This window comes from Schistocerca piceifrons, chromosome 7 (assembly GCF_021461385.2).
Source record: "Schistocerca piceifrons isolate TAMUIC-IGC-003096 chromosome 7, iqSchPice1.1, whole genome shotgun sequence".
Taxonomy (NCBI): domain Eukaryota; kingdom Metazoa; phylum Arthropoda; class Insecta; order Orthoptera; family Acrididae; genus Schistocerca; species Schistocerca piceifrons.
In genome coordinates this window covers 386,086,821-386,104,560 of record NC_060144.1, presented here as the reverse complement: position 1 = coordinate 386,104,560, position 17,740 = coordinate 386,086,821, and the positions used below count along the sequence as shown (strand labels likewise).

General features: G+C 38.0%; 1 protein-coding gene across 3 annotated transcripts in view; it reads right to left on the bottom strand.

Annotated features, from left to right (window-relative positions):
- The window catches only part of LOC124804696 (leucine-rich repeat-containing protein 24-like), a 370,900-nt gene that overhangs the window by 16,278 nt on the left and 336,882 nt on the right, over positions 1-17,740 (bottom strand). For all 3 annotated transcript variants that reach the window (XM_047264949.1, XM_047264950.1, XM_047264948.1), the window contains 2 exons: positions 11,164-11,404; positions 7,106-7,486 (listed from right to left, as the gene is read on the bottom strand). In XM_047264949.1, coding sequence (XP_047120905.1) covers positions 7,106-7,486; positions 11,164-11,404 — 622 coding nt within the window. The remainder of the gene's footprint in view (positions 1-7,105; positions 7,487-11,163; positions 11,405-17,740) is intronic.

The following is a 17,740-nucleotide window of genomic DNA, read 5'->3' as shown; positions in this document are numbered from 1 at the left end:
CTGCTTTCTGAATGCACTTTAACCTCTGCTGAAATGGCTCATCAGCAATATCAGCTATGAATACATCCATGTGCGTAACACTGAGTTGTTTGATCAAATTACTCATTCCTATGCTCCTTACTTTGGATCCAACCCAGTGGGTAACATGACTTTCAAAGGCTCCGTCTACTTCACTGTTTTATTAATGATTTGTGTCTTCAATACATCTTCTCATGTATCAATCATTAATAATACCAGGTCAGACACATTCACCATCTTAGCTACACATTTCCCCATCTTCTCACCAACCTCAACCAAACAACTGTGGACCAAACTACCCTGTAACCTGCATCTTATCCAAAATCATACTGCCTTCAAAAGGAGATTAAATCTATATCTGTACCACTGGCATAGCTTCCCTCTTAGAATATCCCAGATGATTTCTTCTTGTCTGCAGGGTACCAGTATTTCTGTCAAATTGTAGCTATTATGCTTTTCTCATCCTCTCTGTTTGTTTTCGTCCACTAATTTTACCTTATTCCTAAGTCTTCCTCTGACCAGTCAACTTCATCTCCAATTCTGCTCATTTCTGTTTTTCCACCACATGTTTCTGTAAGAAGTCACTACTTACATTCTGCAAGAATGTAGGGAGGAAATTGCTTAACAGAATGTTATAACACTGGTATTTTGTGAATTTGATATATTTGTTATGGTATATTATTATCATGATTATTATTATTATTATTATTATTATTATTATTGTTATTATGTCAGCCTCCATAGCTGAGTGGTCAGCATGGCCAACTCAGTGCCGGGAACATGGTTACAATTCCCGGCCAGGTTGGAGATTTTATCTGCTTGGGGATTGGGTGTACTGTATGTTGCCCTCATTATCATTTCATCATCATTGACACACAGCTCACCGAAGTGGATAAAAAAAAAAAAAAACTTGCACTAGGGGGATGATCAACCGGAGATGGAGTTTCCTACCCAAAATGTCATGATAATTTCATTATTATTATTATTATTATTATTATTATTATTATTTATTATTATTATTATTATTATTATTTGCCAAGAGTAAGCAAAACCACAAAACAGTATTTCCCACAAGGAAATGAAAATGCATAATAAATTTCCCAAAGAGATGAAAGAAAGAACTAAAATCCAAATATTTAAAATGTCACTTAAAACACACATAATAAATAATTCATACTACAAAGTCAATTATTATTTTGATAACACAGTAGGGACTCATAAAAAATTAACATTATTTAATAATAAATAACTTTCATTGTACAGTAAATGGTCACAGTTTTACAATGATTTTTACAGTAACATTCTATGCTCAGGATCTGTGATGGATAATTCCAGTCCCTTTCCATATTCTCATTAACTGTGGTGAGGATGTCTCACAGTTTTTCAGACAGGCCAAGGGAACAACATGGAGAATTCAAAAGAACAAGTCGCATGAGCGAGCGAGCGAGAGAGAGTTGACCAGTGATGTGGTACAAATTAATAATGTGAAAGTATTTTTTATATAAGATAATATTACTGTAGGCATGAATTTTTCTGAAAATAAATTGTTTCCTTTTTCAGGTAAGATGCCATGCATGACATCAGTTTGTAAGTGATCTATTGATGAGTCAACTATTAAAAATCTATAATGTTGACTCATTAAGGAAGTCTGGTTAGACGTAAGAGAGGGAATGAAGGCCCTAATCTTGCAAACTGGAATAAATGGGTAATTGGATGAATAAATAAATAATAAACAAATATTGGCAAAATATCCTCCCATTTATTGCTCAGATCGAGCTTTTATAATGTTTTTGTATTTATGTGCGAGCACGTTTCTGCCAAGAAGGTAATGCTTGAAGCATTCAACAACTACCATAACAGAATATTATCAGGTCTGTCACAAAACATGAAGAAATTCTGGTCATATGTAAAGACTGTTAGTAGCGACAAATTTAGTGTCCAGGTACGCATGGATGAGACAGAAACTGAAATTGAGGGTAGCAAATCAAAAGCAGAAATACTGAACTCAATTTTTAAATGTTCCATTACAAAGGAAAATCCGCAATATTGCCCCAGTTAAATCCTTGTACCACTGCAAAGATGAATGAAATAAAATGCATTATTGCTAGTGGTGTTGAGAAATGGCTAAAGCTTGAACAAAGTTTCAGTGCCAAATGAAACCCTTGTCTGATTCTATACCAAAATTGGGACTGACTTATTCCCTCTTTTAACAACAGTTTAATGTATATCTCTCAAACAAAACACTGAGCCCAGTGGTTGGCAGAAAGGACAGGTCACACCCGTCTACACAAAAGGCAGCTGAACTGATCCACAAAAGTAATGTCCAATATCCTTGACTTTCATTTCTTGTAGACACTTAGAACATATTCCACGTTCAAATATAATAAGGTGTCTCACAGTGACTTCCTCGATGCTTGGCATGGATTCCTAAAACATCAGTCACGTGAAACACAACTCATTCGAAAGCCATGGATCAAGGCAGTCAGGTAGGTGCAGTGTTTCTTGACTTCAGGTTTAGCTTTGTTGGCAGACTACTATCGAAATTTATTCAGTCTATAAATGAGATTCATTACAAAACACTTGTACAAATCATCATAAAATATTTCTCAAGTGTAGGAGAATAGGACTAACAGAGGATATTGGATGTGTACAAAGCAGGGCAGCATAAATGGTCAGAGGTTTGTCTGACTCATTCAAGAATATCATGGAGAAGCTAAAAGAAGTGAACTGGCAAACCCACATTATGAAAAGTGCAAACTAGCCCATAAGAGCATACTTAATACACTTCAAGCGATAATCTTATGTAATGAATCAGGAAATACACTAGAACTCCCTATATATCACACCCACAGGGATGGTGAAGACAGGATTAGTCTAATTATTATGCATACAGAGGCATTCTTCCCCCCATGAACCATGGACCTTGCCGTTGGTGAAGAGGCTTGCGTGCATCAGCAATAAAGATAGCCGTACCGTAGGTGCAACCACAACGGAGGGGTATCTGTTGAGAGGCCAGACAAACATGTGGTTCCTGGAGAGGGGCAGCAGCCTTTTCAGTAGTTGCAGGGGCAACAGTCTGGATGATTGACTGATCTGGCCTTGTAACACTAACCAAAATGGCCTTGCTGTGCTGGTACTGTGAATGGTTGAAAGCAAGGGGGAAACTACAGCCGTAATTTTTCCTAAGGGCATGCAGCTTTACTGTATGGTTAATGATGATGGCGTCCTCTTGGGTAAAATATTCTGGAGGTAAAATAGTCCCCCATTCGGATCTCCGGGCAGAGACTACTCAAGAGGACGTCGTTATCAGGAGAAAGAAAACTGGCGTTCTATAGATCGGAGCGTGGAATGTCAGGTCCCTTAATCGGACATGTAGGTTAGAAAATTTAAAAAGGGAAATGGATAGGTTAAAGTTAGATATAGTGAGAATTAGTGAAGTTCGGTGGTGGCAGGAGGAAAAAGACTTTTGGTCAGGCGAATACAGGGTTATAAATACAAAGTCAAATAGGGGTAATGCAGGAGTAGGTTTAATAATGAATAAAAGAATAGGAGTGCGGGTTAGCTACTACAAACAGCATAGTGAACGCATTATTGTGGCCAAGATAGACACAAAGCCCATGCCTACTACAGTAGTACAAGTTTATATGCCAACTAGCTCTGCAGGTGATGAAGAAATTGATGAAATGTATGACGAGATAAAAGAAATTATTCAGGTAGTGAGGGGAGACGAAAATTTAATAGTCATGGGTGACTGGAATTCATCAGTAGGAAAACGGAGAGAAGGAAACATAGTAGGTGAATATGGATTGGGGGGAAGAAATGAAAGAGTAAGCCGCCCGGTAGAATTTTGCACAGAGCACAACTTAATCATTGCTAACACTTGGTTCAAGAATCATGAAAGAAGGTTGTATACATGGAAGAAGCCTGGAGATACTGACAGGTTTCAGAAAGATTATATAATGGTAAGACAGAGATTTAGGAACCAGATTTTAAATTGTAAGACATTTCCAGGGGCAGATGTGGACTCTGACCACAATCTATTGGTTATGAACTGTAGATTAAAACTGAAGAAACTGCAAAAAGGTGCGAATTTAAGGAGATGGGACCTGGATAAACTGAAAGAACCAGAGGTTGTACAGTGTTTCAAGGAGAGCATAAGGGAACAACTGACAGGGTTGGGAGAAAGAAATACAGTAGAAGAAGAATGGGTAGCTTTGAAGGATGAAATAGTGAAAGCAGCAGAGGATCAAGTAGATAAAAAGACAAGGCCTAGTAGAAATTCTTGGGTAACAGAAGAAATATTGAACTTAATTGATGAAAGGAGAAAATATAAAAATGCAGTAAATGAAGCAGGCAAAAAGGAATACAAATGTCTGAAAAATGAGATCAACAGGAAGTGCAAAATGGCTAAGCAGGGATAGCTAGAGGATAAATGTAAGGATTTAGAGGCTTATCTCACTAGGGGTAAGATAGATATTGCCTACAGGAAAGTTAAAGAGTCCTTTGGAGAAAAAGAGAACCAGTACTAAGCAAAGAAGGGAAAGCAGAAAGGTGGAAGGAGTATATAGAGGGTCTATACAAGGGCGAGGTACTTGAGGACAATATTAAGGAAATGGAAGAGGATGTAGATGAAGATGAAATGGGAGATATTATACTGCGTGAAGAGTTTGACATAGCACTGAAAGACCTGAGTTGAAACAAGGCCCCAGGAGTAGACAACATTCCAGTAGAACTACTGACAGCCTTGGGAGAGCCAGTCCTGACAAAACTCTACCACCTGTGATATATGAGACAGGAGAAATACCCTCAGACTTCAAGAAGAATATAATAATTCCAATCCCAAAGAAAGCAGGTGCTGACAGATGCGAAAATTACTGGACTATCAGTTTAATAAGCCACAGCTGCAAAATACTAACGTGAATTCTTTACAGACAAATGGAAAAACTGGTAGAAGCCGACCTCGGGGAAGATCAGTTTGGATTCTGTAGAAATATTGGAACACATGAGGCAACACTGACCCTATGACTTATCTTAGAAGATAGATTAAGGAAAGGCAAACCTAAGTTTCTAGCATTTGTAGACTTAGAGAAAGCTTTTGACAATGTTGACTGGAATACTCTCTTTCAAATTCTGAAGGTGACAGGGGTAAAATACAGGGAGCGAAAGGCTATTTACAGTTTGTACAGACACCAGATGGCAGTTATAATAGTTGAGGGACACGAAAGGGAAGCAGTGGTTGGGAAGGGAGTGAGACAGGGTTGTAGCCTCTCCCCGATGTTATTCAATCTGTATATTGAGCAAGCAGTGAAGGAAACAAAAGAAAAATTTGGAGTAGTTATTTAAATCCATGGAGAAAAAATAAAAACTTTGAGGTTCGCCGATGACATTGTAATTCTGTCAGAGACAGCAAAGGACTTGGAAGAGCAGTTGAACGGCATGGATAGTGTCTTGAAAGGAGGATATAAGATGAACATCAACAAAAGCAAAATGAGGATAATGGAATGCAGTTGAATTAAGTCAGGTGATGATGAGGGAATTAGATTAGGAAACGAGGCATTTAAAGTAATAAAGGAGTTTTACTATTTGGGGAGCAAAATAACTGATGATGGTCAAAGTAGATAGGACGTAAAATGTAGATTGGCAATGGCAAGGAAAGCGTTTCTGAAGAAGAGAAATTTGTTAACGGTGAGTATAGATTTAAGTGTCAGGAAGTCGTTTCTGACAGTATTTTTATGGAGTGTAGCCATGTATGGAAGTAAAACATGGACGATAAACCGTTTGGACAAGATGAGAATAGAAGCTTTTGAAATGTGGTGCTACAGAAGACTGCTGAAGATTAGATGGGTAAATCACATAACTAATGAGGAGGTATTGAATAGGATTGGGAAGAAGAGGAGTTTGTGGCACCACTTGACTAGAAGAAGCGATCGGTTGGTAGGACATCTTCTGAGGCATCAAGGGATCACCAATTTAGTATTGGAGGGCAGCGTGGAGGGTAAAAATCGTAGAGGGAGACCAAGAGATGAATACACTAAGCAGATTCAGAAGGATGTAGGTTGCAGTAGTTACTGGGAGATGAAGAAGCTTGCACAGCGTGGAGTAGCATGGAGAGCGGCAGCAAACCAGTCCCAGGACTGAAGACCACAACAACAACAACAACAACAACAACAACAACATGTTAGCACAACACATCTCCTCTCATATCAAGCACTGAGAACCACCTATATTACTCTCTGGAATAGCCCTATGTTACAGGTAGAACTGTTTTCTAACCTCAAAAGATAGTTAGCTAGAAGGAAAGTTATACTGAATGAAGAGTTTATTTATCTTGTGTATGAGTATTAAATACAACTGAAAGCATTTTTTTCTTTTACAAGAGATTTTTTTAATGGAATCTAAATAGACCAAGTCCATTAAGTTCAGTGAAAAATATGTTGTGAATTAAATTTGATGTGTGCATACTTTTTGGCTATCAGCCAGGAAAAATTTTATACGTAAATCAAAAAACAGTCTGCACACTGAACTACAGCAAAAAAAATGTAATTAGAATTTTTTGTGTGACAGTGCATTCTGTTTAGAATGGAGAAAAAAGTTGAGCAATTTATAGATTAGAAAATGTCACACAACACAGACTTTCCTTGGTGTCACGCATATAACACTATTTACATATCCAAACTGGAGTAATAAAACAGAGAGAAGCTAACTATTCAACTGTAGCTTTGTGTGACAAACAAACACATAAAAACACAAGAAAATCGAAACTGCTTAGGTCAGTCTGGTGGCCACCATATATGCCAGAGTTTGGCCTGGCCCCATCAGAGGGTGCACCTGATGCTCAGTACTACATGCATAGTGGTGTCACAGCAGTTGATAGTAATGCTGTGCCAGCTACTCAGTTTCCACACTAGCATCAGATGGTGTCCCTATAGTTTTCATGTCTTATATGCTGATAATGTATTTATGCAACACACATCAATCAGCTTTGTCTTATTTTTATTTATTGTTACTGTTTTTTAAATTTCTCTTATTATAATATTTTGTCACATAAGAATAACTCCATTAAAATAGTAGCTGTAAAATGTCTTACATAGCATACTCGGCCACTTCTGCACAGCCAGCATGACAATCCTATGAGAAGTGCTGCAAGAATGGTTGCTCCAACCCCAAGAGCTACTATGAGAGGTAAATGTGAGGACTCCATGTTAGTTCCACTGCTGCCACTGGCACTGTCTTTTCCCAAAATCAATGGGTCTTCACTATCCAGTAGTAAAGTCAATCTGCGTTCATCCACACCAGCCTCATTCTTTGCAACACATGTGTATTCCCCACGTTCTTCTGGTCCAGCTTCCCATAATGTGATGTTTAGCCAACCACCAAGTCCTTCATGAATGATAAACTTGTCACTGTTATTGGACAGGATTTGTGACTCATGAACCCAGTGAGCTGTTGGTGGTGGGTTCCCTTCAATCTGAAAATAAACAATCATTAATATGTGAAACATGTGCTCTTTTTTTCTTAGATACAAAGTGATGACAATAACACACACAAATCTGTCTGCTGATAACTTGAAGGAAGTCAACGAAGTTTAATTATTCTGACAGCTCAGTAGTGCATGTATTGTAAGGACATATGTCATTGCAATCTTTCATGGCACAGTCACTGCAGGCCAAATTGTTTATCATCTTCTGTTCTGTAATTTTATCCTTAACATATCAACAGGGTCATCTAGGAACCCCAAGAGTGATCTTTGGTGATACTGTAGCAACTGTAAGAAACAATTTATTCTTGATTTTTATATGAGGCATGTCCAAAAAGTAAGTGTACTGCAACCATAACACACTGTTCTTTGTTTTTTGAGGTTTGGCAACACTGAGTGGTTGAGGGGGAACCCCTGACCACAGTGAGAATTGCAGGAACACAGTACGAAGCAAACTCATATTGTAGTGTCCAGTTGTACGGAAGTGTATGAAAGCTATTGGTAAGATATCACGCCAAGTTCGAGCCATGTGCTGTGACCCACTTCCTACTTGTGGAACAGATGACACCAAATGATTCTTTTTTTTAGATTCAAAATGGTTTACAGCAGAAGTATTCTGAGCAGAACGAGTGTGTTTCAAGTGATGTAGGGAGCTAAGTGGAGGCAAAACAAATGTTCATAACAAACAGATGAGTGGAAGAACTTCCATTTTGACTGATGAGTTGGTGCAAAAAATTGAGGGAACTGTTAATAAAGACCACTGATTGAGAGTGGATGGAATTTCTGCAATGTTTCAACAACTTTCCAGAACTCTCTTACATGGGACATTCACAGAAATGCTGTGTAATAGGAAACTGTGTACAAGAAAAATCAGATCAGTGGAGCCCACAAGTTTCCTGAGAAACTTGAATTAGAAGGTGAGGGTTTTATGAGCTCTCTTATGGCTGGAAATGAAATGTAGGTGGCTCATTACATGCCTGAGACAAAAAGACTGTCATCACAGTGACATCACACCAATTTCTCATCTACCAAAAAATTCAAAACCACAATTTCAGGCAAAAAGGCATGGCTTCAGTGTTTTGGGACCAAAAAGACATTATATCTTGGTTGGATTTCTGCCCCAGGGGGGTGGGGCAGGGGGACCAATGCACAACGATATTGTGATACCTCCTCCGCCCCACCCCCCCTTCCCCCCAAAAAAATATCTGAAAAGGAGCATTAAAAACAAAAAGAGCAGAATTCTTACAACAGGAATGTGCTTGTTACACGACAACATCCGTCCCTCCACTGCCTTAGCCCCGTGGTAGTCTTGGACCCATTTAGTTGGGATATTTTGAACTGCCCCCCATGTTACCCTGACTGGGGGGGGGGGGGGGGGGGGGCACTTCAGATTATCATCTTTTCATCTCCCAGAAGGCATATGTTAGTGGAATTAAATTTTCAGGCAACAAACAGAAGTAGAAAGAGGTTGTGAAATGGGATACGGAGTTGGTGGGGGGAGTTCTTTTTGGAGTGCACAAAGAATCTCAAGCCAGAATTTGCCACATGCACTGAATGGGATGGCAATTACACAGAAAAATAGTCAACAAATGTATTACCAAACAATATCCTGTAACTTTTTCTTTCAAATAAACTTTTTCTGAAAAATATATAAAAATTTGGCGCACATACTTTCTCAACATGCCTCGTATATTCCTACATCTGTTTAAGATATATATTACATAATCAGACATATGATGCAGTCATTAAAAATAAAAAACACTTGTGGTCCTGGTAAGACCCCACTCGGTATACTATGTTACACATTTTGAAAGATTAATTTTTCGATTTTTCAAAATTAATATGAACACCATAAATTTTTGAAAATGGCCCGTGAACAAGTCTCAAATAATGACATTCTTTGGATGCTGGATGAATTATCTCAGTGACCTAGATGATGTCTAGAGCGATCCTAATGAGGAATTTATCTGAGAACATTCACCTTGAAGTGAATTCAGAATAAAGTGACACTGCAAATGAATATTATGATTGAGATTCTGATGAAGGAGATGAGGTTATTGTGAAGTCAGGATGAAAATGGACAAGTTCAATGGCCCCGTGACTAACTGTCATCAATATGACATTCCCAAAGGATCTTCCAAGCCAATGAATGCAAGTGATCTTACACCCACAATGTCCAAATTTTTTAACATAATCTTTAATGATCAAGTTGTAGATACTATATGCATCTTCAGCAATAGTGAAGCATCTTGTGCTGTTCACTATTACAATGCCAATACTGCTCTGAACAGAATGAGAAGTAGGATAGATGTAGATTCTGCCAAACTGAGAGTGTTGCTTGATGTACTACTGATTGTTGGAGTTCTTTGCTGCTGAAAGGAATCAGTTTCTGAAATGTGGACAATATCTTGCAGTTTTTACTGCTGCCATGGCATGGAATCAATTTGTCCATATTTTTTTATTTTATCAGCTTTGACAATAAACAAATATGTCAACAATGCTTATCTAATTTAAATATACTTTTAGACATCCAAAAAATCTAATCTGTGTAACTGTCTACAAAAGATATATATGGTCCCCAGAAGACCCCAGCTTGGTAAACAATGCTGATAACTAAGGCTTCGAATGTTAGCAATTACCAGGGTAGTAGCGGATGAATATCTGTCACAATTGATGCTTTATGATAAGACAATTTTTCAAGCAAATGGAAAGTTGTCTGTAACAATATGATAATATCTAGTTGAAAGCAGTAAGTAATATTATCCACCTTGTGAGAAGTGCTCCAAAACATAACATTTTTTCACTATTTCTAAAAATAGAAGTACTCCCTGTGCTTCTTTTTGGCTGGCTGTTTACATAAATTTTGTAAGTGGTAATGCTTGCAATTGTCTTTTCACAAAGTTACACCTTGATCCAAATAAAGCTGTTTTCTAGGATGCTTGAAAATCCCTGAACAACACAATTTGTTAATAGTGAACGTGCCATGACAGTCCAAATGATAAGAAACTACAGAAATAGTTTTAGGTAGCATGACCTTTACTGAGTATAATGAAAGCAATTCGAATTTCATAGTTAGATAAATTACTGTTTCAAGACACCCCATAGTTGCCTCATTTCTGTTTCTTATCTTAAGTGCATTTTTACCATTCTTCTTTTAATTTTCATTTGTGCTGTGGAAAAATCCTCAGAACTAAAATACAATAAAACTGCAGATGTGAGGGACTTTCCTATGGAATCCACGAATAATTTCCTGACATTGTTTCCTCTTGTGATCTGTGTAATTTGTTTCTTCCTTCTGTTGCTATTTACTTTGTAATTTTTTCAACATCTTTTAGGTACATTAATCGTATACAAACCATCATTTTCAGTCCTCTAGGATTTAATGAAATGTAGTTGGAAGAAATGTTTAGTTATTTTAAAGAAAACATAATACAACTGTATTAAAATTTACCCAAGCTAGCACATGTGGATCAAAATTTTAGCCATTCAACAGTATTACTTTTCTTCTCATGTATTTTCTCTTCCATTCACTAAGTTGAAATGGATTTCTCAAATTTTAATTACTCCTTTTCCATTTTTATCACATTGAGTGGAAATCACTCCTGTTATATCTGTGAAATTATCTTTTAACATATCCCTTTCATGTATATTATATATATAAAACTCACCTGGCATGACATTGTAACTTCACCACCAGTTGCTTCAAATGTAGCATCTTGTTGTGGAAATACAATCCTTGGCATACATGCCATCTGATCAGTTGCAACCTCTTGCCAAAGCATGCCTTTCAGTTTCTCTGGCTCTTCACACTGTGTATCTTGGGTGTTTAGCTTATGTTCAAGTGTCCATTCACGCAATGGAGCCAGTTGACAATCACATCGCCATGGATTGTCATGCAGTTCGAGTGATCTGTTGATGTGCAGGATTATTTACTGGCATTATAATTGACTTCTACATCATCAACAAAAAATAATGAAAACTCTTGGAAGCAATACAAAAAGACACAATATGAAGGAAGACCATCTCATGCTATAGAGGTTGCATTTAGTAGTACACAAACATATTCTTCATGAAATCACAAGTTCAACAGCTGAGCTGCTGCGTATTGTGAACAAACTGAGATTAGAAAGATCCAAGAAGTGGGTAGGGTAGGGGAGTGAGAGGGGTTGATGAGGGCTTAGCAAGTTAGAGAGAGAAAAAGGAAAAGTTATAGAGCATCACATAGCATACATAAAACAACTATGAACATATATTACATACAATAACATCTAATACTATGAAACCCTTGGGGGGCCTGTAACCCCTAGTGGGTGCATCCCTGGCAAGGCATCAGAGAAATAAAATATATTACATACAATAACATCTAATACTATGAAACCCTTGGGGGGGGGGGGGGAGAGGGGGGGGGCACTAACCCCTGGAGGGTGCATCCCTGGCAGGGCATCAGAGAAATAAAATATCTCCAATGAACTTATAGCTTTGTAGCGTCTGACCCAGAGCAGGCGGCCGCAAAAGGCATCTGTATCCCATGTTAGGGGCAGCCTCCAGAGTTGTGGGAGACAATAGAATATCACCACACATTATTTTCCCTGCATAACTCAGTCTCCTTTTTATACACAAAATATTGCTTCCTCCAACTGTTGATAAAATATTCCCCTGGTCAGATCTCCAGTGAGGGGAGGGAAACAACAACAACAACATAAAAGGAGGTGCAATTTCAAAACAAGGATTGGTACCTGGAATGTCAAAGCACTGCTACTGGCAGGAAAATGAGAAAACCTTAAAAGAGAGATGGAAAATAATAATAGAACCTGGTAGGAATTCCTCAGGTAAGATGAGATGGGTGAGAAGAATTGCAGTCAGATGAATATTTACTACTTGGGAGGACAAATAAAAAGAATTAATGGAGTAGAAGTGATAACGGCAAAGAAATTGGCTAAGTGTGTAGGAAATGTAAACTGTGTAAGTGACATGGTTATTTTTGTAAAGTGAAACGAATAAAAGAAAGTATTTTTATTACCCTAGTATATATGACAACTTCAGAACATGGTGTTCAAAACTCGCAGGAGAGGAGTTATACTTGGAAATCACCAGGAGATAAATATAGAAACCAAACGAATTTTATACTGGTTGAAGAAAGGTATAGAAGTGGAATCAGGAAGGCAGATACATTATAAGATTCAAATATTACTAGTAACCACAATTTACTTATGGCAGAATGTTGTTGTTGTAGTCTTCAGTCCTGAGACTGGTTTGATGCAGCTCTCCATGCTACTCCATCCTGTGCAAGCCTCTTCATCTCCCAGTACCTACTGCAACCTACATCCTTCTGAATCTGCTTAGAGTATTCATCTCTTGGTCTCCCTCTACGATTTTTATCCTCCACGCTGCCCTCCAATACTAAATTGGTGACCCCTTGATGCCTCAGAACATGTACTACCAACCGATCCCTTCTTCTAGTCAAGTTATGCCACAAACTTCTCTTCTCCCCAATCCTATTCAATACTTCCTCATTAGTTATGTGATCTACCCATCTAATCTTCAGCATTCTTCTGTAGCACCGCATTTCAAAAGCTTCTATTCTCTTCTTGTCCAAACTATCTATCATCCATGTTTCACTTCCATACATGGCTACACTCCATACAAATACTTTCAGAAATGACTTCCTGACACTTAAATCTATACTCGATGTTAACAAATTTCTCTTCTTCAGAAACGCTTTCCTTGCCATTGTCAGTCTACATTTTATATCCTCTCTACTTCGACTATCATCAGTTATTTTGCTCCCCAAATAGTAAAACTCCTTTACTACTTTAAGTGTCTCATTTCCTAATCTAATTCCCTCATCATCACCCGACTTAATTCTACTACATTCCATTATCCTCGTTTTGCATTTGTTGATGTTCATCTTATATCTTCCTTTCAAGACACTATCCATTCCGTTCAACTGCTCTTCCAAGTCCTTTGCTGTCTCTGACAGAATTACAATGTCATCGGCGAACCTCAAAGTTTTTATTTCTTCTCCATGGATTTTAATACCTACTCTGAATTTTTCTTTTGTTTCCTTCACTGCTTGCTCAATATACAGATTGAATAATGTCGGGGAAAGGCTACAGCCCTGTCTCACTCCCTTCCCATCCACTGCTTCCCTTTCATGCCTCTCGATTCTAATAACTGCCATCTGGTTTTTGTACAAATTGTAAATAGCCTTTCGCTCCCTGTATTTTACACCTGCCACCTTCAGAATTTGAAAGAGAGTATTCCAGTCAACATTGTCAAAAGCTTTCTCTACGTCTACAAATGCTAGAAACGTATTTTTGCCCTTCCTTAATCTAGCTTCTAAGATGAGTCAGTATAGCCTCACGTGTTCCAACATTTCTACGGAATCCAAACAGATCTTCCCCGAGGTCGCCTTCTACTACTTTTTCTGTTCTTCTGTAAGGAATTAGCATTAGTATTTTGCAGCTGTGGCTTATTAAACTGATAGTTTGGTAATTTTGTATCTGTCAACACCTGCTTTCTTTGGGATTCGAATTATTATATTCTTCTTGAAGTCTGAGGGTATTTCACCTGTTTCATACATCTTGCTCACCAGATGGTAGAGTTTTGTCAGGACTGGTTCTCCCAAGGCCGTCAGTAGTTCCAATGGAATGTTGTCTACTCCAGTGGCCTTGTTTTGACTCAGTTCTTTCAGTGCTCTGTCAAACTCTTCACGCAGTATCGTATCTCCCATTTCATATTCATCTACATCCTCTTCCATTTCCATAATACTGTCCTCAAGTACATCGCCCTTGTATAGACCCTCTATATACTCCTTCCACCTTTCTGCTTTCCCTTCTTTACTTAGAACTGGGTTTCCATCTGAGCTCTTGATGTTCATGCAAGTGGTTCTCTTATCTCCAAAGGTCTCTTTAATTTTCCTGTAGGCAGTATCTACCTTACCTCTAGTGAGATAAGCCTCTACATCCTTACATTTGTCCTCTAGCCATCCCTGCTCAGCCATTTTGCACTTCCTGTCGATCTCATTTTTGAGACATTTGTATCCCTTTTTGCCTGCTTCATTTACTGCATTTTTATATTTTCTCTTTTCATCAATTAAATTCAATATATCTTCTGTTACCCAAGGATTATGGCAGAAATAGAAATAAAAATGAAAAACTTAAGAACACTGCTGTGCTGATGAGGGACCTTGAGAAGAAGTTGAAATCTGGGAAAGAAAAAAATTATGGAAAGGCTATTAGAAGAGATTATTATTAGTACATTAAGAGACAAAGAACCACATGATAACATAAATGAGTGATGAAATATGGTCAAAGAAGAAATCACAGAAGCAGAGCAAAAAGTATAGGATATGTAAACAGGAAATAAAAAACAAAAAAGGTAGGTTGCACAAGAAATTATTTTGAAGGTGGAAGAAAGAAGAATATTCAGAAACAAGAACAATGAAGATGCAAAAAAGATGTACCAAATGCTCACTAATGAACTGTGTAGAAAAACAGAGCAGGCTACAAAAAACTGGCTAAACCAGGAGTGCAACACAACTGAAGAAATGGATAGGAATGGAAAAACTGGAAACCAAGAAATCCAGTGAGCACAGGACAATTAGCTCATTTCACATGCAGCCAAGAATCATTAACAAAAGGCTGGAAAAGGTAATGGAACAGTAGAAACATACTAAGGTGATTCTGTGCTGCTGGCAGAACTCCCAAATTGCTCCCACTTTTTTCTGATGGAGATACCTTTCTGAATGTTTTTACACAGATTTAGCAAATTTTGTAAGTTTAAAGATACAGGAACCATTATTGATAAATATTTCTTAAACAAACTGTATTGATGAAAAACATCACACACAACACATTAAGTGTATCATGTCATTTATTTATTCCTCATAAACTATTAACAGTTCACAAATTACTAAGCAGAAATGAAAGAACAGCTATAACTAAAAGCTGAGAAAACACCCATTTCCAAGAATTATGTTTCCATTGTAATTTTACTTTGCATTTCCATGCTTCGAGCAAACAAAAGTCATTGATTATCTCACTGAAGTCAAGTTGTGTCATATTCTATCCACAACATAGCTTAATTTGACAATCTGCTTTCACTCATACTTGACGCAAAGTAGTTTTTCACCATCTTCATTTTGCCGAGAGGGGGGACCTTACCTTTGCATGGAGGAAATGGGGGAAAAAAAACTTCAAAATATTCAAATAGGAAGTTCTTCAGCTGCCTCATCTGTACCTTTAAGATAGTTATTTCATAATGTAGCTCTACAGCATTACTATGTTATATTTGGCACCAAAATCAGTTGCACCAAAATCAGCTGTACATTTTTCGAGATAAGATACACAGCTTTAGGGTGTTTGTTGCATGAAGGTAAAGAAAGACAAATGAAATGGTTTGATATACTTATGTGAGATCTGTTTCCCATTTCATTTATTATACTATAACATGCTTTGGAGGACTGTAACTCAGTCTCACTCCAGTCATTAGTCAGCAGAAACTGGCAAAAACCAAAAGCCTTCAGGCAAATAGCATCTGCGCCAACACTCACTCATTGACCTTTGAGATTCTACAATACCATTGGTAAGAAGTAGAAAGACTTCTATTGTTGAATATGAATGAGCTACATAGGCAGCAGTTGTGTGAATCAAATGCACAGTATTCACTTAAACCATGCTGGTGATGGATGTCCGTTCAGCAGCAATCATTTGTTTGTGATTTACTCATACAAAATGATGCTGTTGATGGGGCACTATGACACTAGTGGCTTTTACAGTTACGGGGCCATGGGAAAGCTTCTTCTCATGAACAAAGGACAGGAACAGGAGTGGTAGGAGAATTCACAAACCTCTCCCAGTTAATTCTTAAACCATCTTTCTTTCTCCCCACCACTCCACCCCCAAAGTTGTTGCACCCCCTGTGTGCCCGTGCCCTTGGCAGAGGCATATCTTGTTCCCTCTTCAGTATAACTCTGTGGAGAAGAATATCGCTGAGGAACAATTTTGTTTTAGATGGAATAGAGGCACAAGAGATGCAATAGGACTCTTACCAATTTTGGGAGAGAGATTTATTGAAAAGGCAAGTGACCTACATATGTGCTTCATAGAACTGTAAATGTCATTTGATAGCATGGTTTGGTATAAGCTGGAAACCAGACAATTTATAAACTCATTATATTTCAATCGAAAAACGACAGTGAAAATAAGAGGAAGCAACCAAGTGGATAGAACTAGAAAAATGAGTAAGACAAGGTTGCTCTGTGTCTCCTACCCTTTTCTGTCTACACTTTGAAAAAATGGTTGCCCATGACCCATTAGATGACAAGGGGTAAAAATTGGAGAGGAAGGGAGGAAGATTTGGTTTAACATCTCAACATTGATGTCATTAGAGATGGAGCACCAGCTCAGATGTTATTAAGGATGGGGAAGGAAATGGGCCACACCCTTTTATAGGAACCATCCTGGGATTTGCCTGGGGCAATTTAGCGAAATTACAGAAAACTTAAATCAGGATGGCCGGACACGAGTTTGAAGCGTCATCCTCCCAAACGCGCGTCCAGTGTGCCACTTCGCTTGGTTAAAAGTTAGAGGAAGAAGAATATAGTGTTTGATGTTTTCAGATGACATGGTCCTTCTAGCAACAGGTGAAAAAGAATTACAAGATATAGTAGATGCCGTAGAAGCTACAAGGAAGATTTATGCAATAAAAATCAATACAATGAAAGCAAAAGTAATGGTACTAGCAGCAGAATAAAAACTGACTGTAAGAGCAGCACAGATATCAAGGACAGCAATGGAAAAAGGAGCACTTTATAAGAAAAAAGGACTTTTTTTGCAGAAATATGGGCAAAGATGCTTGTATGGTGCTGAAACATGGGCACTAAATCCTACCTGTTTCCACATTTAAAGAAACATTCTGAGTTGAGTGAAATGGATATAGTAGTTTTAATTCTGGAAGCATTGGTTCTGCTCACTGGTGTGAGTGTGTGTATATGTCCGGTGTGGGGGGGGGGGGGGGGGGGGAGGAGGCAGATGAATTGAACAAAGTTTACTGACTTAAATTGGGGCAATGTCAAAAAGAAGTGGAGCTCTTTGTAGTAAAACACTATTTCACTATCCGACCAAGAACTTTTCATTTTGCCTTCATATTGAGTCAAGTTTCAGCATTTATTATGCTACTAAACATTACATCATAAATTGAATCGTAACATCTTTTTATTTTGAAATATTTTGTTGTCCTGCA